The sequence below is a fragment of the Lampetra fluviatilis genome, chromosome 46 (genome assembly GCF_964198595.1).
Source record: "Lampetra fluviatilis chromosome 46, kcLamFluv1.1, whole genome shotgun sequence".
Lineage (NCBI taxonomy): Eukaryota > Metazoa > Chordata > Hyperoartia > Petromyzontiformes > Petromyzontidae > Lampetra > Lampetra fluviatilis.
This window is the reverse complement of record NC_136320.1, coordinates 9,808,321-9,835,270: the sequence shown is the minus strand read 5'-3', so window position 1 is coordinate 9,835,270 and position 26,950 is coordinate 9,808,321. Positions and strand designations below refer to the sequence as shown.

General features: G+C 54.6%; 1 protein-coding gene across 3 annotated transcripts in view; it reads right to left on the bottom strand.

The window, feature by feature from the left end:
* LOC144947763 (3',5'-cyclic-AMP phosphodiesterase 4C-like) overlaps positions 1-26,950 on the bottom strand; it is a 346,365-nt gene that overhangs the window by 186,436 nt on the left and 132,979 nt on the right. For all 3 annotated transcript variants that reach the window (XM_078877116.1, XM_078877117.1, XM_078877123.1), the window contains exon 2: positions 25,978-26,055. In XM_078877116.1, coding sequence (XP_078733242.1) covers positions 25,978-26,055 — 78 coding nt within the window. The remainder of the gene's footprint in view (positions 1-25,977; positions 26,056-26,950) is intronic.

The window sequence follows — 26,950 nt, the reverse complement described above, 5'->3', positions numbered from 1 at the left end:
AAACAATTTATAAACAACGCCTAAAACCAGAACGTTATTCAAGAATGTGTGAAAGATTATCTATTTTAAATAATGATGTGATTATCCGGCGAAGCCTGCCGAAGAAGTGACGATCTGTGCGGTGAGTACAGGAGGTAAAGGGGCAGCCCTGAAACTGCTCGTTCACGCCACTACGGGCAGAAGGGCCTTCGTCGACCCTCCACGGTGTTACCGGACCGTTTTGGAAGAGGTGGGCGTACCCACACTTGACCCCACACTTGGCCCCACACTTTACCCCACCGTCGCCGCGCCGGGAGATGGGATCGAACCGTCGACCCCGCTGGGATTGCTCTCTGGCCGTACGCTGCTGCTGCAGCTGGAGGAGGTGATGGAGGAGAAGGTGGAGCAGGAGTGAGCGGTGTAGCCTGCACCATGCCCGACCGGCTTTGAATCCCTCATGCTGATGTTTATACATTGCACTGGATAATCATTCAAGGCTGAGTCGGCCTAAGGGAGGTCCAGTTCAGATATCACTTTCCACTGATATAAGCTGGTAAATCAAGTCAAGCCACTGGGTTCGTAGTGCTGTGCAACTCACCTCTGCGCCACCGCTCTCCCTGCGGCACTGCTTATGTGTAAAAATAAAAGTGGTTTCCTGCTTAAATGAGCACTGAGGCATTGGTGTTCAACTCCTGTTTGCAGGCCTGCTGAGCCAGTGGTGGAAATTCCTCATTCCCAATGGTGTGGGCCAAGGCGAGCGGGGCCTGTGGTGGATCCAGCAGGGGGAGGGGTGGCATCGGGGTGATTCGCCCCCCCCCCCTGATCCGTGCCTCTGAGTGGGGACCCAGGGTGGCTCTTGTGTGTAGACGTGAGTGAGAGTGCGCCTGCATAGCACGCCAGGATGTAATGCACCTGCCTTGTGTGCCCAGTGTCGGGTTCCCCCTGTGGAAATGAACAACCTTTGTGATGCGGGGACAAGCAGCAGAATACATTCAGTCACCGAGGGGAGAGAGTCTCACTGAGTCACCCAGAGGGGAGAGAGTCTCAGGGAGTCACCCAGAGGGGAGAGATTCTCACTGAGTCACCCAGGCCCTGCTATTTTCATATTCGGGCTCTACGACACATTCTACCACTTTTGATTCATGACATTGCCAACCCGGGGCGTCTGGCAAAAACAATACCAGGCTGCAGGGTGCACAACATCCCCTGGCACGTGTCGTGATGGGTCCTGCAAGATCTCCGACCGTGTCCGTCCAGTGCTCGCTGATCTGCATTGGCTTCTGGTTGCCAAACGAACACATTCTAAGGTTGCATGCAATACACTCAAAAATACCTTGCTGATCTCGTCAAAGAGCATAACTCGTCAGGCGAACTCCGGTCATCCTCGCAGCGGCTTTTGGATATCCATCGAAGAAAGACGACCACTGCATCGCTCACTTTCAGATGCGCTTCTGCGAGGCCGTCTGGAACGCTCTTCCTTTCGATATTAGGAAGCCACTGGAGCTGTGCACTAATTCTTTAGAACTACTTTTTGCGTTTAGTTTGTTGTCCTTCCTCTGCACCTCCGATTAGCACGGTTGGCTATGTACGGTGCGAAAGAAGTTCAACATACATATCTATACCCAGAGGAGAGAGTCGATAATGCGTCACCCAAAGGGTGGAGTGTGGTGTCATCTTCAAGACTGACTTCTGGATTAATGTGCTGGTACCACAGACAGCGTGATTCGCGATGTAATTGCGATAAAATACAAAAGTCCCAAGAGGTCGGTGTTGGGGCCGGTGCTGTGTGGCAATGCACCAGCCTCGTATACACTCGCACCGTGACTTCAGGGGGAGGGGACGCGCTTTAATGAGCGTGTGCCCGTGAGCTCGTGGCGTTTACGTTCGCTCGGACGCGACTCTGACGAGGACAGAGCTTTTAACAAATGGCCCAAGGGTCGATTTATTGGGGTCCGCGTAAGCGCAGCGCCACCAACAACAACGACGACGCGCACCTTCGACGACGACGCTCGCTACAGGTCTGTCCTGTCGCTCGTGTCGGTCTCAGGACGGTTTTTTTTCTGTCTCGGAGGTTGCGTCACGCTTTGCTGCTGTCATTGCGGTAAAGATGACGGCGGTGACGGCGATTCGTGGTTGACTTTCACTGTCGCGTGTCCCACCGCTGCTAAATCTGGCTGTGGGAATTGTTCATCAATTTGCCGATGATGAGGCTGATATGATCATAATGAGCACGTCAGCAATTTAACATAAACATTTGGCTGTGTCTGGCGGTGGAGGGTGTATCACTCCATGGCCTCGCCCAACAATCAACTCTGAATCGTCACATTAGCTGCAAAATTCTGCGACTTGTCATGGCTACGGATCGCAGGATCGCGAGGCGGCAGCAACAGCTGGTGGAGACCTTCGTCCAGCCGCGGATTGATCGTGGACTGCTGATGAGGATGATGAATAATGGTCAGTGTACACGGCGGAAAAGCTTCACATTTTCAAGGCTCTGCTCGCAATTTCTGTTTCAAAACTCGGTTTTGTGAGGATTCGCTCCATGCGGGGATGGAATCGGAGTTAGCGGGCAAAAGTCTTCTTCCGTCTGAGTGGAGGTTACTGAACAGCTGCAGCAGCACGGATAGTTTGTGAGAAACCAGCTTGCAGTGCTGCCTTATGTGGGATTTCATCTTATAATTTTGTCAAATCAATTTAGGATGCGGGGAACGAGTTTGAAATGGGGGATGATCTACACGCGCCGATGGAGCTTGTCCAATCACAGGCAGCTGCAATGAGGACGCTTCTGTGCAAGAGCAGCGTGTTGATCACGTCGCACGGCGCTCATAGAGGCCCCATACAGAGACCAGGAGGTCGAACTCGGTGGGGAGTTTGCTCGCTAGACGCGCGTCCCACTGAAGAGCCGAACGGCCGGGCGAGCGCAAGTCTTCACGAGACTCAGAGACCCGTTCCGTGTCTATGGGACGTTAGATAGACGTTGGGATGGGGTTGGCTACAGAAATAAGTTGTTAATTCAAGTAACGCGAGTTATCTCTCCACGTGTATCTTACGTGGTGCAATTAAAGCCCACATGTGTAATACTGGAATTACAGGTGAGAGCGGAGCACGGCGTATGGTGGTGGGAGTTCAGTCCCAATGCAGTGTGTGTGGGGTGGACCACGTGTTTGAATGAGGGGATGGTGAACTCGGTAGTGACACACTCTCGCCCGCCATGAGCACCCCTGCCCAACATCCAGCTAGCAGTGGAGAGAGCAGTGACCGTGGAGAACAGCGAAACCGAATGCTGTAAGCAGCGGCATGCGCATCACAATAGGGCGGGTGATTCTATAATTATTCTGACAGTACGCTTTGTATATTTGTATACAGCGTGCCACCAGGGTCGTGAATGAAGAGTCCCCTGTGTGGGCTTCAGTGGGGCCGTCTGGTCGGGCAGCAGAGACACGAGAGGCCACGCAGCGACTTTCCAGCCGTGGGCTGAGCTCAAGCAGGGCGAGCTCAAGCACCATCCTGCGGTAGGGAAAGGAGGCGGTGCAAGCGGGACAGCCGAGCCCACAGCAGCCAAGAATCTGCTGTCCCTGTCTGTCCAACTCTTGCCGTGAGCAGTCCGCTATTGTATGCCGAGCGTGGTGATTGTGGCCACTGTGGCTGAGAAGGCGGCGGTCTGGAACTGTTGTGTGCTGCATCCCGAGAAGAGCTCAACTGTGGTGAGGGCACATTTGTGATGGCGAGGAGTGCCAACGACGAGAGTGCAGAGGTGGCAACGCCACTCACTGTGTGACCACCCAAGCGGGAGTACCGTGGTGTGAGGGGGTCAGTGCCGGACGAAGCTCGCTTGGGGCCTCTAGCATATGTTATAAAGAGGCCCTAAATAAATAAAAACACTTAAATATTAAAACGTTTTTTTACTTGCAGAGTAAAGTAATTGTATTTTTTCATTTGCTATACAGCCAGATAATACCACAAATCTCTAACCTTAAACACCCAGTCGTTCATAGAAGTTGAAGGCAGTATAGTACTATAGTAATAGTAAGTGCAGAATCCCTTACCGGAATTTATAGCTTGAAAGCATTTAGCGCGGGGCCATTGAAAGTGCGGGGCCTCGTAGCATAGATATGTAGTAGTTACTTGCGTAGCTACTACATGTGTAGTAGCTACTTGTGCTACGAGGATAATCCGGCACTGGATAAGGTGCCTGTTGGAAGCGCCCTCGGGGTCTCGGCAACCCTCACAAGCTGGGAAGCAGTGAGGGTGACATCGCGAAGGGGTGCGACGCGCAGCGCGACCTGCGCGACTGTGGCGGAGAGCGGGGATGTCTCCACTTCTGGGTGTGTGGGCAATAACAGCCTTGATGGCCAACGGCGGCGAAGGTGGCCTTATGTGAAACAGCGTCTGAGTTTGGGAATGTGCGAGCACGTAGACGTGAGTGGAGTGTGTATTTCGTCACTTGCTGCTCCAAGTTGCGCTGCAGTGGGGAGGTGTGTAGGGTGACCGGCCTACAATCAAAGACGGTCAACCCGAGTAATGCGTCGCCTCCCGCTCGCACGACTTAACCCACGACACGCCCACGAGTGACCTCGCTGACCACAGCACCGGTTTGCGTAATTATCGACCACGTCACAGAGTCCCACTGTTAAGAGTCCCGCCGTGAGTCACCTCGAGTGACAAATCTCAGATGAACAATAACACGTGTGTGCCTGTGTGTGTCTGTGTGTGTGTCTGTGAGGTGAACTCCTCCGGCAGGCAAGGCTGCGTTGGCTGGGTCATGTAGCCCGCATGCCCAGCCACCGCATGCCTACACAGCTTTTGTTCGGCCGGATCGAGGGGGCTAAACGGGCGCAGCACGGGCTAGAGAAGAGATGGAGTGATGTGGTACAGGAGGACGTGGAGCTGAGTGGACTTGCCGATGACTGGTACCAGCGGTGTCAAGATCGGCCTCTGTGGAGGAGGCTCGTGAAGGACGCTACTGGGCAGTTGGAGGCAGTCGCCCTCCAACAACAACGGAGGGCGGAGGAGCGACGCTCACAACAACGAGCAGAGCGCCGGGTGGCTAAAGCACAGCAAGTTGGTACAGTAGGGGGCACAGGTGGTGCATCAGCCAGTCATCTCGGTCATCTCGGTCAGTCGACCCGTGGCAACTGGGTCTGCCCCGTGACCTGCCAGCGGGCGTTCGACACTTCACGTGGCCTCAAGGTGCACATGGCCTGGCACAAGCGTCGTGGTGACGTCACCGCCACTTAGTGACGAATGGCGGTTGTTGTTGTTGCGTGTGTCTGTGTGTGTGTCTGTGTGCGTGTGTCTGTGTGCTTGTCTGTGTGCGTGTGTCTGTGTGTCTGTGTGTCTGTGTGGGTGTGTGCGTGCGTGTGTCTGTGTATGTGTGAGTCTGTGTGCGTGCGTGGGGAGCGGTAGTGCAGCGGTCATCGCACTGCGCTATACGAACCCGGCAACCCGGGTTCTATTCCCGCTCACTGCCAACACCAGCAACAATTATCTGAACCGGTCCTGGGCCTCCCCAAGGTCCATTCAACCTCAAATGAGTACCTGGTGTGGTTTGTAAACATCGCCACTTGGGAGACAAAGGCGGCAGGGCATGGTGCTGGCCACCCACCCAGCCGTGCCGGCCTTCATAGGTGCTCGGACAGTCTGTCCAGGCTATATGGTGGATTACTCTTTGGTTCTTTCGGTAAGGTCACGTCGAAATAAATTAAATGAAATAACAATATAATACGACGTTTCGATTGCAACACAAGCAACCATCATCAGGTACAAATTAATGAGAAAACAAACATAGTAAACTTGGGAAATATAATGCAATACAACACAGAGAGTCGGCCATCACAACAGTCAACACCCGACCTGGTTGATTACGTTCTCCCAAAGATTGTTTCATACGGGGGTCTTTGTCTTTGCGGCGTGCATGTCCACGTGGGCACGAGTGCGGGTGACCACACGTGGCGGCTATCGTCGTTACCGGCGCCTGCATGAACTCGTGCCGTGAACTGCCTGGGGGGGGCCCTGTGACCTCTACTCATCGTCATTTTGTGTCCATCACGCCGACCACATTACATCTGTTGCTGCTGCTGCGTTGGTGGTGGAGCACAGACAAAACACTCAATGCACGCATCAATAACACGGTGTGCGGCCTTAAAAGTGAAACATGCACAATATGCACAATATGTTTTTAACAATGGGACTTATTCACAGCACACAAACAGGGAGGCCGCCGGTAGTGGGACGGAGGGGACGATGAGAGTTGGAGGCTGCGCTTGTTTACACCGTGGGGCCTGATGAGAATGATACATATTTTTGTTTATGTTTCCTCAGTGAATTGCTCCTGCTTGTTAAAGTGACCCAGTGAAGCGGAGCGGAAGAGTGGAGTTGCGTGCAACAGGTCGCGTTTCCCACCGCTCGATCCCGACAGTTAACAACAACACCGTGAGCCTCTGACGCCGCAGCGTCTGCTACTCGCTCTCCTCCCTAGAGAGGGACGACTCCCGCAGGCGCCTGGAGGAGGAACCACAGACGAGGAGCGGGAAGGCAGCGGCAGCTAAATTCCTCCCCAAGCTCTGTCGTCCTCTACGTATGGAAGTGTTAACGGCCACTGAGTGGTGACGCCTTCACGAGCTTTAACGCTGCGATCCGGAACCACGGTGCAAGTTGAGTGATTCCTCAATGTGTGTACATACGTAGAACTTCTTTCGCACCATACGCAGCCAACCATGGTAATTGGAGGTGCGGGTCAAGGACAACAATCTAAACACAAAAAGCAGTTGGAAAGAAATTAGTTTTCAAATAATAGCTTCAAGCTCTCCAGCAAAATCCCCAATATTAATAAAAATAATAACACCATTCATAGTGTGTACTCTGGTAAATATTGAGGGTTAGATCGCGTCAATATAAATGTGTCGTTAAGCCACCACCACTCGACAGCCAATTAGTAAGGTTTGTCACGTAAACAAAACATGCCAATTAGTTACTACTTCAGCACACCGCTTGTGTGTTGGAGAGTAAATCCATAACAACAGCGGATCGCCGGGTGGCTAAAACACAGCAGCCAACCCATGGCACCTCGGTCTGTCCCATGACCTGCCGACGGGCCTTCAACACTTGACTTGGCCTGAGGGTACACCTCGCCTGACACAAGCGCCATGGTGATGGTACCACCACTCAGTGGTGAATGGCAGTTGTTGTTGTGCTGATCTGCGTGTCCCAGTGTGTGTCCCTGTGAGCGGTAGTGTAGCGGTTAGCGCGCTGCGCTATGAACCCAGCTACCTGAGTTCGATTCCCGTTCACGGCCAATACCGGTGACGATTACCTGAATCGGTCCTTGGTGTTCCCTAGGTCGAGTCAGCCTTAAATGAGTCCCTGATGCGGTGTCTAAATATCGCCACTAGGGAGACAAAGGTGGCCGGGCGTGGTGCTGGCCACCTACCTCGTGTGCCGTGCCGGCCTTCATAGGTGCTCACTAACAGCACTTTCTCTAAACATATGTTGAGGCCATACTGGGGATCTTTATCTTTGTCCCTGTGTGTGTGCGCGGGATGATTCTCCCACAACCGGCAACGCGCTTCAGTCCACGTGGCGTGCAGAGAGCGGCCCACTGTGAGGAGGAGCCGCGCTCACGACCGCTTCTCTCGCTCGCTCTCATAACCGCCCCGCCCGCCCCCCCGGCACGCGTCGACGTTTACCGCACCGAGCAAACGGGGAAGCGTTTAAATGGGTCGGAAAGAAGAAAAAAACACTCCAACAAAATAATAATTTGTGCAAGAGGCGGTGACGCGTCGCCACAGACGACTCCAATTAGGCGCCGCGGGCGAATGAATCGCGACTCCTCGCTCGGCAACCCGAGCCGCTGCCGTGCTCCGTGACGGCGTGAGGGAACGATGCAGAGAGCGACACAGGGCGACTCTGTGCGTGCCCAGTCTACCTGGCGCGTTTCAACACTGGCGTGCGTGTGCGTGAGCGTGCGTGTGCGCGGTAGTAGTCCGGCAAAACAACCCCCTACCTCCTCGTGATGCCAGACGGCAACGTTGTGGTGGGCAGTGCCGTGAGGGGAGGGTCAATTTAGATTGGCCTTTCCCTTCATGGCGTTTGTAACCACCACAAAGGCCAAATGGGGGCTCTGGACGGGTGCGAGGGGCTGGTAACCCCTCCACCTTCAATTAACTACCAGTAAACTACGATGTAAAAAAAATATTAAGCTTGTGCCGGAGGCCCCGGAGGGACAGGCGTCTACGACGTCTCCTGGCCAAACCCCATTTGGCAGAGCCAGGAGACTGAATCATTACCCTCGGGGCTCCTCCAGAAACAACAAAAAGCCACTACGGATGATCACGTGGTATGGTCGAACGCTCATTGCGGAGGAGAGGCTGTCACTCCTCTGTCGGGAGCTGGACTGGTACCGCCTGTATCTCTGGTATTCGGAGGTCTGGTGGACCGGCTCTGGCTCCTGCTATTCATGAGGGGTGGACAGTCCTCTACTTGGGGCAGGAGACTGCCAAACAACAGGGAGTGGCTCTTCTTCTGAACAAAATAATGAAGGAGGCGTGGGAGCGTGGCGGTGAGGTGTGGGAAGCTGTCAGCCCCAGGCTATTTTGGGCTCGCCTTCCCGTCAACCAGAGGCGAGGAGTGGTGGTCGTGGTTACTTATGCCCCCACCGAAGACGAACATCCGTGGAGGGATGCAGGCAAGGCCGATGAGTCAGATGCTATGACCTCTTGTCACAGGTGCTGGCTAAAGTGGCCCCTCGGGATCGAGTCATCTTGTTTGGTCACTTCAATGCCCGAGTTGGTCATGATGCTAGCACCTGGTCTGGAGTGATTGGAAGACATGGGCCAGATCAGACCAGAGGACACTCAAAAGAAAGCTGTCTCTGGTGTGGAGCAATCAGTTTCAAAGACAATGCATATCTTATCAGAGTATGTTTTTTGTTTGCATTCTGACCACAAGTATTATGGTTAATGCAGACATGATTCCTTGTAAAAGGTTTCAGTTTGGTGTTTTAACATCGCAACACCTGTTTTGTTGCCAGAAAAAAGGGGAAAACCTATTCTCATATTTTGGTACTGGCAAAGGAGGTCCCATGATCATAACAACTGTCTGAACCACTGGACGGGTTTCGCAGGATTGGAAGGATGCTCTGGTGGTCCCCCTCTTTAAGAAGGCCACGCTCCCACGCCTCCTTAAGAAGGGAGACTGCACAGACTGTAACAACTACAGGGGCATCTCACTCCTCAGTGTGCCGGGAAAAGTCCTGGCAACATTGCCTTGCCAGGCACGTTGAGGAGAGGCTTGCAGAGCCCCAATGTGGTTTCAGGAAAGGGCGGTGCTGCACATATGCCATATTTTCTGTCCGTCTGCTACAGCAGAGGTGAAGGGAATTCCAACAAGACCTACATCTCTGCTTTATTGACCTGGTCAAGGGCTATGATACCATCAGTAGGCCTGGGCTCTGGGTTGTTCTTCGTGCTTTCAGAGTCCCTAACCCGCTGCTCACGATCATTAAGGATCATCATGATGGTGAGCGGGCCCGGGTTAAACTACGTGGCCGGGAATCGGAGCCATTCCCTGTTAACTTTGGGGTGCGACAGGGATGTCCTCTGGCTCCCACATTATTTTACATCTATTTCGACAACGTGGTTCTTGAAGCCTTCAATAGTTATACCGGATAAATTTCCATCTGGTACAGATACAATGTGAGGCTGATCGATGCCCGGGTGCGGTCAAGGGATGGCTCCCGATTGCTCAACCATGTTATGTATGCCGATGATCTGGAAATTGCTGCTCACTCAGAGGAGGAGTTGGAGGCACTGCTGCTGAACCTGGAGCTTGCCACTAAGAGGTGGGGACTTACCATCAGCCCCTCCAAAACTAAGCACCTGCCTGGGTATTCTGTACACTCCATTCCCACAAAGTGGCGGTGGCGTCACCACGGCGCCTGTGCCAGGTCAGGTGCACTTTGATGCCACGTCAAGTGTCGAAGGCTCGCCGACAGGTCACGGGACAGACCCAGGTGCCATGGGTTGACTAACTGAGATGACTGGCAGGTGCACCATCCGTGCCCTCTACTGTGCCAACTTGCTGCGTTTTATCCACCCGGGGCTTGGTAGTTGCTGTAGGCTATCAATACTCGCCATTGGCACTATGTGACGGTGGCGTCACCACGGCGCCTGTGCCGTTCCAGGTGCATTTTGAGAACGCTACACATTCACTCTCACTCACTCTTCAGAACAGCGGGAGAACATACAAACCCTTGGGGGAAGCCTTCGTCCGGCAGTGAATTGACCACGGCCGATGACGATGAATGCTGCTGCTGTAATTGCTCAGCTGCACCGCGGTGAGCGTGGCCCTGGTTGTGCTCGCGGTTGGCTGTGTTGCCACGGGAACGTGGCGACCGCCGCACCACGCGACGAGAGCGCTTTACATTTCAAAGGCAGCGGCCACTCGACCTTTGTTTGGTGGAGATTTGTCCGCGTGAGCGCCCAACATTGAGAATCTGCGGGCGCGCTCGGCTTAAGCGGCAAACCCTCACAGCTGCCGCCGTCAGGATCTCAATCAAAGGCGGCCGAGACTTTGAACGTGGGGCTTCCCCCGTCTCTCCCGTGGGGTGCGCCCGTCAGCGCCGCACAGATAGATTTAACAACGCACGCGAAGGCGCCGGCTCCCATCCACGCGGGCGGCCGCTGCCACTGGGGTGACGCGTTCTCGCCGCTTGCTGCAGAGGTTCGCGGTGCGACTACGGCGGGCCGCCCTGGTTAATACTGCCATAGACGTCTACATGCAAGCGAGTCGCACGCAACCCAGTCGCGCGACTCGACGCTTCGGGTGTGGACCCAGGTTGTGGGCGGCTTCCATCCTGCCGGCCACCGCGGGGAGTTTGCTGAAATCGACAATTTTCTTGTAACTTTGCACCGTGAATGATATCGCCTTCCAGTGGCTGCAGGGTTGTCACGAAACCACGTGTGCGCGCGATGCGCATCGATTCTTGCACGCGGGATCCACCGCAGCGCTTGCAGTGTGAGCTCGAGAATCGGCGTCAACAGACGGATCCATGCAGTGTCACCCCCCCCACACCGAGAGCACGGGGTCGCACCGTGATTTGAGTTTAACAATGATGACTTATTCATCCAGGAGAGTCGTAGGGCTCTTTTTCGGGAGGGTACTGCTGTCACATTGGGGTTTTATAATGTTTTCAAACAATTGGTTGTTTTATACACGTCGGAGGAAATCGGAGCACCCGGGGAAAACAACAAGCTCACGCTCGCGAGGGGTCAACGCGCTACCACCGACACTTGCCGTGCCGCCTTCTCCTGGCGAGCCAGGGTATGGCACCTCAACGCAAACATGGAGTTAGTAATATTTGTGCGATCCATCAACCCTCGCATCCACAGTGCTGGATCTCAGGCGACGTGCGTAGCTACCACTGATGCGACACGTGGTTGTACTGCACTGCAGGAATGTGTCTGGGTGTCCCCGTGTACAGTGCGTGTGTGTGTGGGCTGAGCTTGGCACTCCGGGGCCTCCTCCTGCCAATATCTCAACATAAACAGCCCCTTGAAAAAGTGTCAACACAAACCTTGTAAACATTACTCAAACGGAGCGGTTTGTGTCTTAATTTTCGTCTTTGTTTGAAGTTGCAGACGTTGCCGCTCCCCCCTCGCACTAAGAAGAGCCAACGAAGTCCAACAACAAAGGGAGAGCTCAGGGCCCTCAGGCAGCGCCACAGCCGAGGCCGGTGTGGCCATGAGCATCGAGGAGCTTCTTCTCGTCGTGCGGCTGCTCGTGGAGACCTCAATGTCACACCCAGGTGGTTCAGCCCAGATCACGGGGTCGTGAGCAGCGGAGTCGTGCACCATCGTCGCTGTGACGTCTCCTTTGGATTTGTGGATCGGGGCCTTGCGTCGTCGTCAGTTGTACGGCCTGTTCTGGATGACCACAGCCGCACGCTTCTGGAGTTTCAATTATTTATTTCCCATGTGTGCATCATCAGGTACCCGCACCCGCTGCCATGGTTCGTGCAGTGGATGCGGTTTCAGGTGGACCACGGGCAGCTTCGTGGGTGATCAAACCCCGGGGGTCGTCTGCGTCGAGACGCGGCGCCGCGTCTCTGGCGCCCCCTGGCGAGCCGGGCCCCCCAGCTCACCTCGAGGGCCCCCCAGCTCACCTCAAGGGCCCCCCAGCTCACCTCGAGGGCCCAACAGAGACCCACACACGTGCGGTGGGCAGGTCGCCAGCATTGGTTATTCAACTATCAACTATTTTTTTTTGTTTTATCGCAGATTAAGGCATCACTGAGCTAGAGTAGCCCTTTTTCAGAAGCGACCTGGTCACAAATGATAGCTCTTGACGAGGTGGATTCTCATCGCGTAGACATTTATAGCATCCAAATACTCTTCTGGAGAAAAATCCACGTGACCACAGGAAGAACACGCACACTCCAAATGTACTACAGCAGGCGCCAGGGTCGGAATTGAACCCACGACCTCCTGTATACCAGGCGAGGTAGTTAACATCGCCTGGCCACTGTGGTTCACGCAAGCAGCCCGACTGTTGATGGGGCACTGAAAGTCGAAACCGGTGCCACGTTTGTCCTCGTGCTGAACCAATGCCGCTGAAATTGCGCACGGCAAGAACGAGCGCGGCGTGGCGGAGGAGGTGTGCCAACACACGTCCTGGCGACCTCACACATACACGTGCTGGCGTGTGTGTGCGAGGAGGGGTTTGTGAAGGAGAGAGCGCACCATCTGCCCAGTTGTTTTAGTCTCTACCATCGTGGTGGTGGTGGTGGTGATGATGTCGATACTTCACCCAGCCCCACAAGAGGCCGACACAGGAACTTCCAAGGGCCCGAGGAGTGGTTGCGATTGACAAGACACGTGTTGTGAGTGGCACGTGTTGTGAGACACGTGTTGTGAGTGGCACGTGTTGTGAGTGACACGTGTTGTGAGTGGCACGTGTTGTGAGTGGCACGTGTTGTGAGTGACACGTGTTGTGAGTGACAAGAGTTGTCCCTCTGTGCGGGTTCCTCTCTCCCGAGCTCGAGTTCACTGCGCGGAAGAAGCGAACCGCGCGGGACGCGGCGATGCTCGCGCGCAGCCACCAGGGGGCAGCGCAGCCACAGCCACCGCCAAAGACAAAGATTCCCCCATAGCCTGAGCAGACTGCTGGAGCAAGTGCTGTTAGCGAGCACCGACGAAGGCCTGCACGGCGCACGAGGGGGTGGGTTGCCTCACCAGCACAACCACCACGACTACCACCACCACCAACACGACCACCACCACGACTACCACCACCACCAAGACCACCACCACCACACCACGACTACCATCACCACCACCACGACTACCACCACCACGACTATCACCACCACGACCACCACCACCACGACTACCACCACCACCACGACCACCACCACGACCACCACCACGACTACCACACCACGACCACCACCACCACCACGACCACAACGACTACCACCACCACCACACCACCATCACCACCACTCACTGCCACTCTCTCTCTCGCTTCTCTCAACACTGCCATCCTCGCCTGAGCCTGTGCTCAGGCGAGGATGGCGGTGTACAGAACGAGGAAAAAGATGCTGCAAGGTGACACTGATGGCTGCTCTGTGCTTCCAGTGTTCAGGGGCCTGCTCAAGGCGCGGCTCCAGCTGGAGCACGCCATGTACCACACACATGTCGGTGATGTGCGCGTCTTCTTCGAACGCTGGGGAGCCGGAAAAGCCCCTCTCTGTAGCAGCGTGGACGGCACCCTCGTGGTGTTCACCTTCTGAAGCGCTCGCTCGTCACCGTGACGTGCACGATGAACACCACCACCACCACGTGACTTTTCTTTCGTGTTGTGCGCGGTGCATTTGGCGCCACAGCGCGTGGATTTATAGCGTTTTGTTTATTTGTTTGCTGGTGACTTTGTGTATTTCGTGTCGGAATCGCCTCCAGTGCTGTTGCTGCTGGCGGCAATAAAAGTTGTTAAAAAAAGTCTCTGCCACTCTCTCCCTACCACTGTCTCTCCCTGCCGCTCTCTCTATCCCCTACCCAACAACACTCGCTGGTACACAACGACAATCGCTCATCCTGTCATCCACATTTCCTGCACGGTATCCATGCCACCCACCAAAAGATTTCCGTACGCCCTTGAGGAGGGGGGGGGGTTTGACCCACGGGTTGGGACCCCCCAGAGTGCACCTCACCGCACGGTCACTCCTCCTTCTTGCTACGTACGGCTCCTGCTGATGTAGATGCAGGTGGTCGAGTCCAGATAATCGCGTCAGGAGTAGCGGTGGCGTGTTTCAGCGCTGCGATGTCTCCTTCGTATTTGTGGATTGGGGCTTTGCGTCGCTATACGTTGTGTGGTCTCTGTTCTGGATGACCACAGTCGCACTGCTGGAGATTTTTTTTTCTTCCAATTGTGTATCAGGTATCCGCATCTGCTGATGTGCGGCGGATGCGGTCACTCACACCGCACGTAGGAGGGCGGCAGCGTCGCCACGGCCCATTGCACTGCTGAGCCATGGATCAGCTGTGCTTTGTCGAGCTCGAACATCAGAGGCGGATTGCTAACTCCCAGCTCGTCATCACAGCCGAAACGGCAAGACGCCAACCCAGACGATCGTCTTTGAGCAGCTGTGAAGGCCGTGCGGCTGGCGGGTTGTGTAAGAAATATGTTCGTGGTGAGAGACAGATATCTCAAGGAGACATTGTCGGACAATTTTTTTCTTTTCCACACCGACGAGTTGTGTACCACGATATAATGTCCCACTGTATCTTTCCACCGTAGTTTTCCCTGGCTTCTGCCGTGTGCAGTCGAGGAATTGTTTTCCTCAACACCAAGCGCTCAAAATATAAATGTTGAGGTTTTTATTTATTTGATTTTTCCAGCCAACACGGTTCCCCGGCTCCCACGCGAGGTCCGCCGTCGCTCCTGGTTTAGATCAGCGAGCACCGCAGTGCGCGTCCCAAATCGCGCAATAAAATCAAACGTTCGAATCATCAGCGCTGTGCGCTGTTGGCGCCGTCGCCCCACTCACAGACACAGGCTGCAGTCGTGTTGCAGTCGGGCGGATGTTGCTGCTGTGTGTCATCCCAATTGAGTAATATTGCGGGCATCGTTTTTCGATTAGCCCGCACCTCCGATTAGCACGGTTGGCTACGTACGGTGCGAAAGACGTTCAACATACATACGTACAAAATTTGACCGTGATGCCGGCATAAAATGGTCTACTTTGTTCCAATTATATCGCAGGATCCTTAATGTGCACTGTGAAGCGGGCGGGGCTCACACGACAGAGCGCCTCACAATTGGCCTGTGGCTACTGGGCGGTGGTGGCTGTGCACATGGCCCGTGGTAAACAAGCGCTGGGGAGGCAGCGGCGAGGGTTGGTAGATCATCGCACACATGTTACAAAACTGCCTTCGTGCGAGCGTCGAGGAGCCAGAAGGCGGCACAGCAAAATGCGCACTCATATCACGTCCCTTTTGTATGGGATAGAGTGTCTCTATCCCATTCTCTCAGTGCTCAGGTTTCCTCCCACATACAAACGCTCATTTATTGGGCTGGTAAAACTCCCATACGTAGAGAACCGTAGAGCTTGGGAAATCGTTGGGAGTGCCGGCCCCTCCACACCGCGGTGCCTGCTTCCTTCCCACCCGCCTGCGGTTCCTCCTCGCGCCTTTCAGTCGTCCTCTCCACGGGAGCGAGCGAACACCGTGCGGCGGTGCCGGCGCAGCGTTACAAGCCAACGTGATCATTGTAAATGGCTACGAATAAGACACCCTTCCCCACGTGGCATTCTGTCCCGGGCCTCCGGGAAGCTCCGGGGCACCGGGGCTTCACAGCTGACAGCTGATGATTCCACCCCATCGTGCGGGAGGGGGCACAAAAGGAAGGGTGTGGGGTGGCATGGGGGGCCATGCCACACGTGCCGCTCTGGCCCCCACGGAAGTGAGTTGTCGCGCGGTTGCGGCGGCCGCGCGTTAATCAGAGACTCCGCTCTCGTCCGCTCGTCCTCTGGGGGAACGGCGCCCATTGATTAATCACAAGCTTATAAATAACTTAATAGCGGAGCGGCATTTAATCACCGCGTAGCGATGAACACGGGAGGGAGGGGAGATGACAGAGGGTCTACGTGGAAAGCCAGATGCCGATTTCAAACGCTCCCCGCCTAACGCGGCACCGGCGACCGTGTCGGGCCGCGTTTAGTGAATCCTCTGGCGCAGAGCAAACGCCTCCTGCAGCAGTGCGAACAGTCGCTTCTTCCTCAGGGTCACAACCATCGCCTCGATGTGAAATGCGCCGCTCACCACGCGGGGAAACGCTCCGAGACGCCCCCCCCCCGGCGTAGAGGAGGGCGGCTCTCTCAAGCGCACATCATCTTGTTGTTACACGGCAGGGCGGCGGCGGTGGTGCAGGCAGCGCAGTGGTGACTCTCGCGCCTCGTGGCAAGATTCTCCAGGTTTGATTTGCGGCTCAGGCGCACTGTCTATGTGGCGTCTGTATGTTCTCCCCCCATCGCCCCCCCCCCATTCTGTTCGGGTTTCCTCCGATAGCTAAACACGCACACACGCAACGTAACCGATATTGGCCACAACATCCCGATGCTGAATAATGACACCGCAATGGGGGATCACAGACAGCAGCAACATTGCACCCCCACCCCCCCTACTGCGAACAACTTGAAACTAAACAATTTTTATTTTACCAGGTAAGGTCCACTGAGCGACCTGTGCACGAAGTGACGTATCACGTGAAAGTGTATAGCAGGCAAATTCTCTGCGAAACGTTGAATCTAAATATGGAGGAAAAAACCGGAGGATCCGGAGAAAATTCCACACCACCACGGGGAGAAAATGCAAACTCCGATATACAGTGGGCGTCAGAGTCGGGATCGAAACTACGACCTCCTGCATACCAGGCGAGGAAGTTAACATCGTCTAGCCACCATGGCAGCAAGGCCCTCCTGAGAAAGTCTTGAGACTCGGCGAGGCTTTCCCGGGGCCGTCTACGAGCACAATGCCAATGACGGGGGCCGTGGGATCCCCCCTGGGGGAACCGGAGGTCTGGCGGACGCACCGCCACCCGCCGGGGTGTAGATCGGCACGCTCGGTGACTCTCGCTGCCACGTGCTGCTGTCACCCCAACTCCATCCCCGCCCGTCCGTTAATCCTCGCCGGCCGCTTTGTGAGAATTCCCAACTGCTGGCGACGAGGTGACGGGCAAGCTGCAGGTCTCCGGGCGGTCGGCGTCCGTGGACGAGCCAGGCGAGCACGAGGCGGGATGGGGGGGGGGGAGACGCGTTGATGCTATACAGCTCAGTGGGTCTTACCTGGTGAAATAAAATAGTTTTTAGTTTAATCGCCGCTACGGCCCCGCCGCTAACTACAGCGCCGCCGCGACTCGGCAGAGAGCGCAGCTTCAACGGGGGAGCAGCGCTCGCTCCAGCGCAGCGGCGTCGTAGCCCGAGCCACGATGGGGCGAGAGCATGGGGGAGAAGGGTTCGAGAAGCCTCGACCCCAGCCTTTTAGCTGCCGGGAGATTGAATCGGTGCCGAGATGTTAACTACCTTGCCTGGTAGTTATATTTGGAATTTGCGTGTCTCTCTCCCCCGTCGACGCGTGGATTTTTCACCAGGTCCGTTGGTTATCCCCTCCACATTTAGAATCACCATGCGTTTAGGGTATTTCGCTGCAATAAATTTCCACATGATAAGGCGTGAAAAAGAGCTACATAGCTCATTGGGCCTTACCTGGTAAAATTGTAAAATAGTTTAGTTTAAAATAAAAAAATATTTTTTGTAGTCCTTTTTCCATTTACGCAACATAGCTCGACGAAGAACTGTGGTGCTCCCTTTAAATAAACTACTTATTCAAAACTCAGCTGGCCAGGGCTATTACCAGATCTCAATCGTCTTGACCTTATGACTCACATTCTTTCCTCCCTGCACTGACTCCCAGTAAAAGTACAGAATATACTTTAAGATTTTTCTCACGTTCATCACGCGTTTAAGAGTATTTGGCTGCTATAAATGTCCACACGATAAGCCACTTCGCTGAGCTATCACTTGTGATAGCCAGGTCGCTTCTGAAAACGAGCTAAATAACTTACCTGGTAAAATAAAGAAAAGTTTTAGGACCGGCCACCTGTGGTTGCTATCCCAGCGTGCTGACCGTGGTGCCACCACCACGAGCTGGACCAGCCACACGGTTGTTGACACCCGTCGCGTTCTCATCACGAATGAGTCGCCTGCTCTCGTGATGAATCTCCTTGACTCGGCATTGGCGATTCAATTCAAGGGTCATTATTTGTAAATTGTTTTTGATGAATGTAGCGGCCACTAGTTGCTGTAGGAGTCGCATGACCCCCCTGCAGCCACTCGTGACTCCCAGCTTCCTCCCCTCGCTCTCGACATCAGGGACCGGGGTGCTGCCACTGGTGGGCGCCGTTTATCCGTAGCAGCCCCCCATTGGCTGGAACGCAGCCATCATCATTGTCATCATCATCATCATTGTCATCATCATCATTGTAATTGTCATCATCGTCGTCATTGTTATCATGGTCGTCGTCATCATCATCGTCGTCATCGTCATCATATTCGTCGTCGTCCCCACTGACGCTCATTCACAGCAGCAGCAGCAGCGGCGTGCGTGCAGTCTCCACCGACTTTTAACAGACAACTAAAGGCCCCACCCTCTCTCGTGCCTCTGAGTCACAGGGTGATTTACGTGTTACAAACTTGCATTATTATTAAGAAATTAATTAACAACGTTTGAACAACCCACGGGCAGGCACGAGCCATCTCCTTCGCGCGAGGTTAAAAATGAACCCCACACGCTGGCACGGACCCCTACGCACCCGGCGACCCCGCATGGCATCGCGCGGATTACACGCGACTACGATGCTCAATCGGTTGCTGCTCAAAATGCCGTACGGAAGAGAGAAAGAGAGACTCGATAGCGATACGAGATGAAGGGTTGGTAGGCGCGCGATCGACGCGTGTGCAGTGAGTGTGACGATCCAGGTCTCACCTTGCAGAACGGGCCGAGCACTTCGCTGGACTCTGATCGTTTAGTGCGGCACGGTGCCAGCGCAGTGGTGGCACTTCGTGTTTCACCACGGGGAGCACCTGGGTTTGATTCCTAACTCGGGTTCCTTTCTCCGTGAAGTTTGTTTGTTCCACCCCCTGTTCTCGTGAGAGTGTTAGATCGTGTGGCGAGTGTGTGGTCATGCAGCGGTTAGCGCACTGCGCGACAAACCTGGCCACCCGAGTTCGATTCCTGCTCACGGTCAACATCAGTGACGATTTTAATAACTTAACCGGTTCCGGGCCTCCCCTAGGTCGACTCCGTCTCAAATGAGTACCTGTGCTTTGTGTAAACATCGCTACTAGGTAGACAAAGGCGGCCAGGCGTGGTGCTGGCCACTCACCCCCTCGTGTGGCGTGCCGGCCTTCATAGGTGCCCACTAACATCACTTTCCCCCACAGTCTGTTGAGGCTATACAGGGAGTGTGTATGTCCTGTGTATGTCCTCCCCTTGCTCTGCACGGGTTTCCTCCAGGCACCACCAGTTTCCTGTCATTGCTAAAAAAACCCACAATGTAACCGGTATTGGCCAAACATCCCAATGCTGCACAACGACCCTGCAAACTACTCGATTGGGATCACACACAGAGGCAACATCGCTCCCCCCCTAATCCGAACAACTTGGCAGGACCCTCCTGCCAACGGGCCTTGAGGCTCAGTGAGGTCTTTCTGTGTAAATCAGCGGAATGAAAATAATAATGAACAAAATAAGTGGACATCCCCATCCACGACCTTCTGGAAGCGTTCATTCAATCCAGGACACACACCGGACAGACTCCGACATTGAGTGTACTGCGTAGAGAGGGCACGTGACCTGACGCATAGACACCGCGCATTACCATACACAGTGCCTAGCAAGGCACAAGACACACACAATCCGTCATTCAGTGTAGAGAGCACACGTGGATGCAGCAGGCCCTGCACGAAGCAATGCCAGCGACAGCTGCTAAGCAATGTGTAAATCATCTGTCCAGACCAGATAGATGGCAAATTATATGCATGAAACAACGTTCCCATGCAAAGTGCCATTTTACAACTCAACAGATTGCTTTCGTGCGATTTATACCTTTTCAGTTTTTCTATTTATTTCAATCACAACACCAATGGTGGTGGTATTGCGTCAGGATGGAGAGGTCATCACTCAGCAGTGGTGGTGGTGGTGGCGTCAGGATGGAGAGGTCATCACTCAGTAGTGGTGGTGGTGGTGTCAGGATGGAGAGGTCATCACTCAGTAGTGGTGGTGGTGATGTCAGGATGGAGAGGCCATCACTCAGTAGTGGTGGTGGTGGTGTCAGGATAGAGAGGTCGTCACTCAGCAGTGGTGGTGGTGGTGTCAGGATGGAGAGGTCGTCACTCAGCAGTGGTGGTGATGGTGTCAGGATGGAGAGGTCGTCACTCAGCAGTGGTGGTGGTGGTGTCAGGATGGAGAGGTCGTCACTCAGCAGTGGTGGTGGTGGTGTCAGGATGGAGAGGTCGTCACTCAGCAGTGGTGGTGGTGGTGCCAGGATGGAGAGGTCGTCACTCAGTAGTGGTGGTGGTGGTGTCAGGATGGAGAGGTCGTCACTCAATAGTGGTGGTGGTGGTGTCACGATGGAGAGGTCGTCACTCAGTGGTGGTGGTGGTGTCAGGATAGAGAGGTCGTCACTCAGTAGTGGTGGTGGTGGTGTCAGGATGGAGAGGTCGTCACTCAGTAGTGGTGGTGGTGTCAGGATGGAGAGGTCATCACTCAGTAGTGGTGATGCTGTCAGGATGGAGAGGTCGTCACTCAGTAGTGGTGGTGGTGGTGTCAGGATGGAGAGGTCGTCACTCAGTAGTGGTGGTGGTGGTGTCAGGATGGAGAGGTCGTCACTCAGCAGTGGTGGTGGTGTCAGGATGGAGAGGTCGTCACTCAGTAGTGGTGGTGGTGTCAGGATGGAGAGGTCATCACTCAGCAGTGGTGGTGGTGGTGCCAGGATGGAGAGGTCGTCACTCAGTAGTGGTGGTGGTGGTGTCAGGGTGGAGAGGTCGTCACTCAGTAGTGGTGGTGGTGGTGTCACGATGGAGAGGTCGTCACTCAGTGGTGGTGGTGGTGTCAGGATAGAGAGGTCGTCACTCAGTAGTGGTGGTGGTGGTGTCAGGATGGAGAGGTCGTCACTCAGTAGTGGTGGTGGTGTCAGGATGGAGAGGTCATCACTCAGTAGTGGTGATGGTGTCAGGATGGAGAGGTCGTCACTCAGTAGTGGTGGTGGTGGTGTCAGGATGGAGAGGTCGTCACTCAGTAGTGGTGGTGGTGGTGTCAGGATGGAGAGGTCGTCACTCAGCAGTGGTGGTGGTGTCAGGATGGAGAGGTCGTCACTCAGTAGTGGTGGTGGTGTCAGGATGGAGAGGTCATCACTCAGCAGTGGTGGTGTCAGGATGGAGAGGTCGTCACTCAGTAGTGGTGGTGGTGTCAGGATGGAGAGGTCATCACTCAGCAGTGGTGGTGGTGGTGCCAGGATGGAGAGGTCGTCACTCAGTAGTGGTGGTGGTGGTGTCAGGATGGAGAGGTCGTCACTCAGTAGTGGTGGTGGTGGTGTCACGATGGAGAGGTCGTCACTCAGTGGTGGTGGTGGTGTTAGGATAGAGAGGTCGTCACTCAGTAGTGGTGGTGGTGGTGTCAGGATGGAGAGGTCGTCACTCAGTAGTGGTGGTGGTGTCAGGATGGAGAGGTCATCACTCAGCAGTGGTGGTGTCAGGATGGAGAGGTCGTCACTCAGTAGTGGTGGTGGTGTCAGGATGGAGAGGTCATCACTCAGCAGTGGTGGTGTCAGGATGGAGAGGTCGTCACTCAATTGTGGTGGTGGTGTCAGGATGGAGAGGTCATCACTCAGCAGTGGTGGTGGTGGTGCCAGGATGGAGAGGTCGTCACTCAGTAGTGGTGGTGGTGGTGTCAGGATGGAGAGGTCGTCACTCAGTAGTGGTGGTGGTGGTGTCACGATGGAGAGGTCGTCACTCAGTGGTGGTGGTGGTGTCAGGATAGAGAGGTCGTCACTCAGTAGTGGTGGTGGTGGTGTCAGGATGGAGAGGTCGTCACTCAGTAGTGGTGGTGGTGTCAGGATGGAGAGGTCATCACTCAGTAGTGGTGATGGTGTCAGGATGGAGAGGTCGTCACTCAGTAGTGGTGGTGGTGGTGTCAGGATGGAGAGGTCGTCACTCAGTAGTGGTGGTGGTGGTGTCAGGATGGAGAGGTCGTCACTCAGCAGTGGTGGTGGTGTCAGGATGGAGAGGTCGTCACTCAGTAGTGGTGGTGGTGTCAGGATGGAGAGGTCATCACTCAGCAGTGGTGGTGTCAGGATGGAGAGGTCGTCACTCAGTAGTGGTGGTGGTGTCAGGATGGAGAGGTCATCACTCAGCAGTGGTGGTGGTGGTGCCAGGATGGAGAGGTCGTCACTCAGTAGTGGTGGTGGTGGTGTCAGGATGGAGAGGTCGTCACTCAGTAGTGGTGGTGGTGGTGTCACGATGGAGAGGTCGTCACTCAGTGGTGGTGGTGGTGTTAGGATAGAGAGGTCGTCACTCAGTAGTGGTGGTGGTGGTGTCAGGATGGAGAGGTCGTCACTCAGTAGTGGTGGTGGTGTCAGGATGGAGAGGTCATCACTCAGCAGTGGTGGTGTCAGGATGGAGAGGTCGTCACTCAGTAGTGGTGGTGGTGTCAGGATGGAGAGGTCATCACTCAGCAGTGGTGGTGTCAGGATGGAGAGGTCGTCACTCAGCAGTGGTGGTGGTGTCAGGATGGAGAGGTCGTCACTCAGTAGTGGTGGTGGTGATGGTGTCAGGATGGAGAGGTTGTGACTCAGCAGTGGTGGTGGTGTCAGGATGGAGAGGTTGTGACTCAGCAGGGGACTGTGCGCCTGCTCGGTGCACGCACTCACCGACGAGCAGAGCGCATAGCAACCGGCGCGTGCCGTGAGTGCGCAAGGCACTGCGGCGACCGCATGATCGCACGCGGTTGCGCTGACTCCAGGAAAGGCTCGGGTCAAATTCATAAGGCAGCCGTCGATGGGTTTAGTGTTTGCCCAGATAGGACTGGTGTCCCACATCAGTTTTACCATCATCACAATTGAGTGAATTACAATTTAAACATCCCACAACGCAGACGCCAACAACTCAAACAAACGTCACGCCAAATGCGTCGATTTCCGCAAGGCATAACCGCACCTAAAAACAAACACCCGGCTCAACCGCCCGGAGCCATTCAACTCTGTCACTACAAAAGCCACGAGCAACGATTTTATGAAATGACTTAACGAGGCAGCCAGGGCAACCCGCTGAATAAGCGGTGAAAGAGCGGCCGCGCTGCGCTATTTGTCTCGCGGCACGGCCACTGCCACCGGCTCCCGTCAAAACCGACGCTAAAAGCTGCAGTTGTCACATTTGTCCATCGCTTGAGTAATAACCCTGAAATAAAACCTAACCCTGGCTATTGCACAGAGCGCCCATCGCCAGCAGCGGGCTCGGCCATAAGAGCGCCTGCTGCCTGTGCCACCACCGCGCCTCTACGCTCGGTCGTCCACCGCGTCTCTCTCCTCGACCGTCTCCCTGCACCCGCAGCAGCTCACGGTGCTGCTTAACCTCAGCAGCAGCAGCAGCAGCACAAGAGCGACTCACAACCTCCTTGTCCTCCTCCCCTCTACGCCAAGCAGTCGGGCCGCCACTGCCAGGTGTGGATTCTCCGTGGCAGGCCCCGCCGTCTGGAAGGCGGCAATCGTCATCGTCGTCCCCACTGCTGCTGCACATTCACAGCAGCAGCGTGCAATCTGCCCTGAATTTAAGTGACGCTTAAAGGCCCACATCTTCCATAAGGCCCCACCTCTTCCTTAAAGGCCCCATCTCTATATTTAAAGGCGCTGCCTCTATCCGTAAAGGCCCCACCTCTCTCTCCCCTGGCTCTCAAGCGACACCAAGCTCTGCTCCGCGCTTCAGAGTCACCGTCATTTACGACGTCTGCGAAATATAACGCGCGTTACAGATTGCCTCATCATTATTATTTAAATCAAAATTTTGGTTGTATCACTTGGATAATCCCTTGATGTGGAACATCTCATTTGCAAAGAGTGTCCAGGGCATCGAGTGACAGACGCACACACTCACTCATCACGCGTGCACTGGCGCCGCGTACACGCGCGCTTGTTAAAGCGACCCACGGCGCGCGTCGTCCGCACGTACACGGCGTCACGTCGACTCGTCTTGACTCCACAACAACCCACGCTCCCGGGTGGCAGTGGGTGACGGGGGGCCTTCGATGAGGGATTGCACCGAGGGGGGACGATGTCTCCAGCAAGGTTTTGTGCGAATGCACGAAGGCTTTGGTTTAGTTGCAGCATTCGTTTTCAAAGGAGTGACACAATAAATGAGCAGGCAGTACGCCTCCCTCACGTGTCCGTCTCTCCACGTACACGACACGAAGTGAGTCTTACTCAACCCATCAGCCACAGTACGGCCTTTTGGGAGTACATAGCTTCAGGAGCACTGACTTCAAGACAGGTTTTAAGAACTAGGACCCATGGCATTGGTTCAGGCAAAGCCTGAATCTGCTGATGAGACACTGTACGTTGAAACCAGTGCAGAGATTTGCTTGCCTTGAAACACTGCAGCTGAAATTATGCACTCCAACAAGCCCGTGCTGTGGCTGATGGGTTGAGTCAGAAAGACGTGTTGTTCACGTGCAAAGACGGACCTGGGAAGCAGACGTCTGCTTGTCTGTTTTGTTATTTATATTCTCCATAAGGACGCAAACGAGTGTTTTCAAATGAGTCATGTTGGTTATGATAATGATGAAATCGATCATAAAGACGTCTGCACTCCCCGGACGGATTCGTGTGTGGCGATGGACGTGGCAACAAAGGAACGCGTCACTGAGGACGCGACGTCACCGGGCTCCTCTCTCCCACGGCCACCATGGACCTCGCGACACCGCGCTCGAGCGCAGGGGACGCGCGTCCGCTTTCCACCAACGGACGATCATCACAGAAACGGCGAACCGCGACCGTGGCAAATGCCAAGCCGTCAACCAACGCGCTGCCGACGAGCTCGCTGTCCGCGCGCCACCCTGGCGGCGCCGCTGCAATCGGCGCAGCGTCGACTGCCGCCTCCTTGGTTGGAAAAATGATAACGCATTTGAACAACGCCGCTTTTCCCTCCCCGCCGTACGAAGGTAAGAAGCCAGCGGTTTGCGGAGGTGGATCGGCATCAGCACGACGCAATAAAGCGGCGAGCACGAGGTCGTGGTAAGCCGCTAACCCATGAAGCCAGAGAGGAGAGTGGCCGCTGGTCGCACGTGGCCTGCCACGGCACACGTCTACGCAGAGGCACACGCACAGGGCAGCGCGTGTCGCTACGCACACGTGTGTCGCTACGCACGCGCGCCCATGTTGCCCCTGTCACCTCCGCTGCCCGCTCGGGTCTCTGGTCGTTGGGCGGAGGACCGACTCGCTGACCTCCAAAGAGCAGATCAGCGCAGACTTCATACCCTGTGGGCCCGAGCAGGCGCCCTTACACGGCACGAGGCCTCATCGTGCTCCCGTCGAGAGTCTTGACAAACAAGGCCACCTCGAAGCAGGAGCTCCTAACATCGCGAGAGATTCTCAACATTCCATCTTGATTCCTTGAAATGTCCGATACATCCAGTTCTCAAGTCTATTTTTTTAACCAGGTGAGGACTCGCGATACCGGGATGAGTCTCATTTGCGATAGCACGGAGACAAAGTGCAACATTAACACAGGGGGAAAAAACGACTGCGTTACACAACAGCCAAAACAGTGCACAACCATAAAGCAATAAGAAATACAACGAACTCTACAGGAACAAGAGTTGGCTCCGACAAATGACTTTCAACTCACAATGGCGATCACTCACTGGTGGTGGTGAGTACAGGGTGGTGATCACTCACTGGTGGTGGTGAGAGAAGGAGAGTGACGTCGTGGACCCTCCCAGGTCACCTGGTGTCACCGATTCCTCTGTGGCGAATCTGCGTGAGAGAGAGACAGGGAGAGAGGGAAGGATTATTAATAGTATTACCACATCGAGTTACAAGTCACTTTCTCAATAATGTCCTGCCAAGTTGCCGCAGTAGAGAGCAATATTGCTCTCTGCAACCCAAATTGTGTAATTTTTCAGCACTGAGATGTGTTTTGGCCATTATTAGGTACATTTTCTGTTTTTTTTGGCTATGGGAAGAAATGAGAACAATTGGAGGAAACCCATGCAGACTACGGGAAAAACATATAAACTCCAGAATAACAGAGTCGGGAATCGAACCCAGGGCCCTTCTGGCTGCGAGGCATGTGTGGTACCACTCTGGTACCACTCTGGTACCACTCTGCCACCACTCTGCCACCCAAGGAAACCGGATCGCCTCTGCAAGAGATTAATTATATCTGCAAGGGATCCGGCCCAATGGTGATTGAAACTTATGAGTCTTGTCCAGAATCGGATTGCGAGTGTGGATGTGGTCAATGGTAGAGAAACCTTTCCTAAACCCTGCCTGCTCCCATCATGGTCGGCTTCAATTTTATTTTATTTTATTCCCAGTGGATTTTTTTGAACAATTGACATTTGCGCGGCCAAGAGGCGAATGGGTTTGTAGTGCTTCAAGTCAGTTTTTATCTCCCTGTTTGAATTGACACATTATTGAGGCTTCCCCTTTTTTTCATGCTGCGAAAGGTTAAAGTTCACTTCTTCAGATGTGACACTAGGGACTTCCTGCTCTTCATCTGAGAGGAAGACTGATATACTTCACAAATATGATTCCTCAGAGCTGGTAAATTCCAAGTACATTTTAATTTTAATTATTGATGACCAGGCCAAAATACGTCACCGCTGCTCGCCCTGTGCAACAAACCAGGTGACCTGAGTTCGATTCC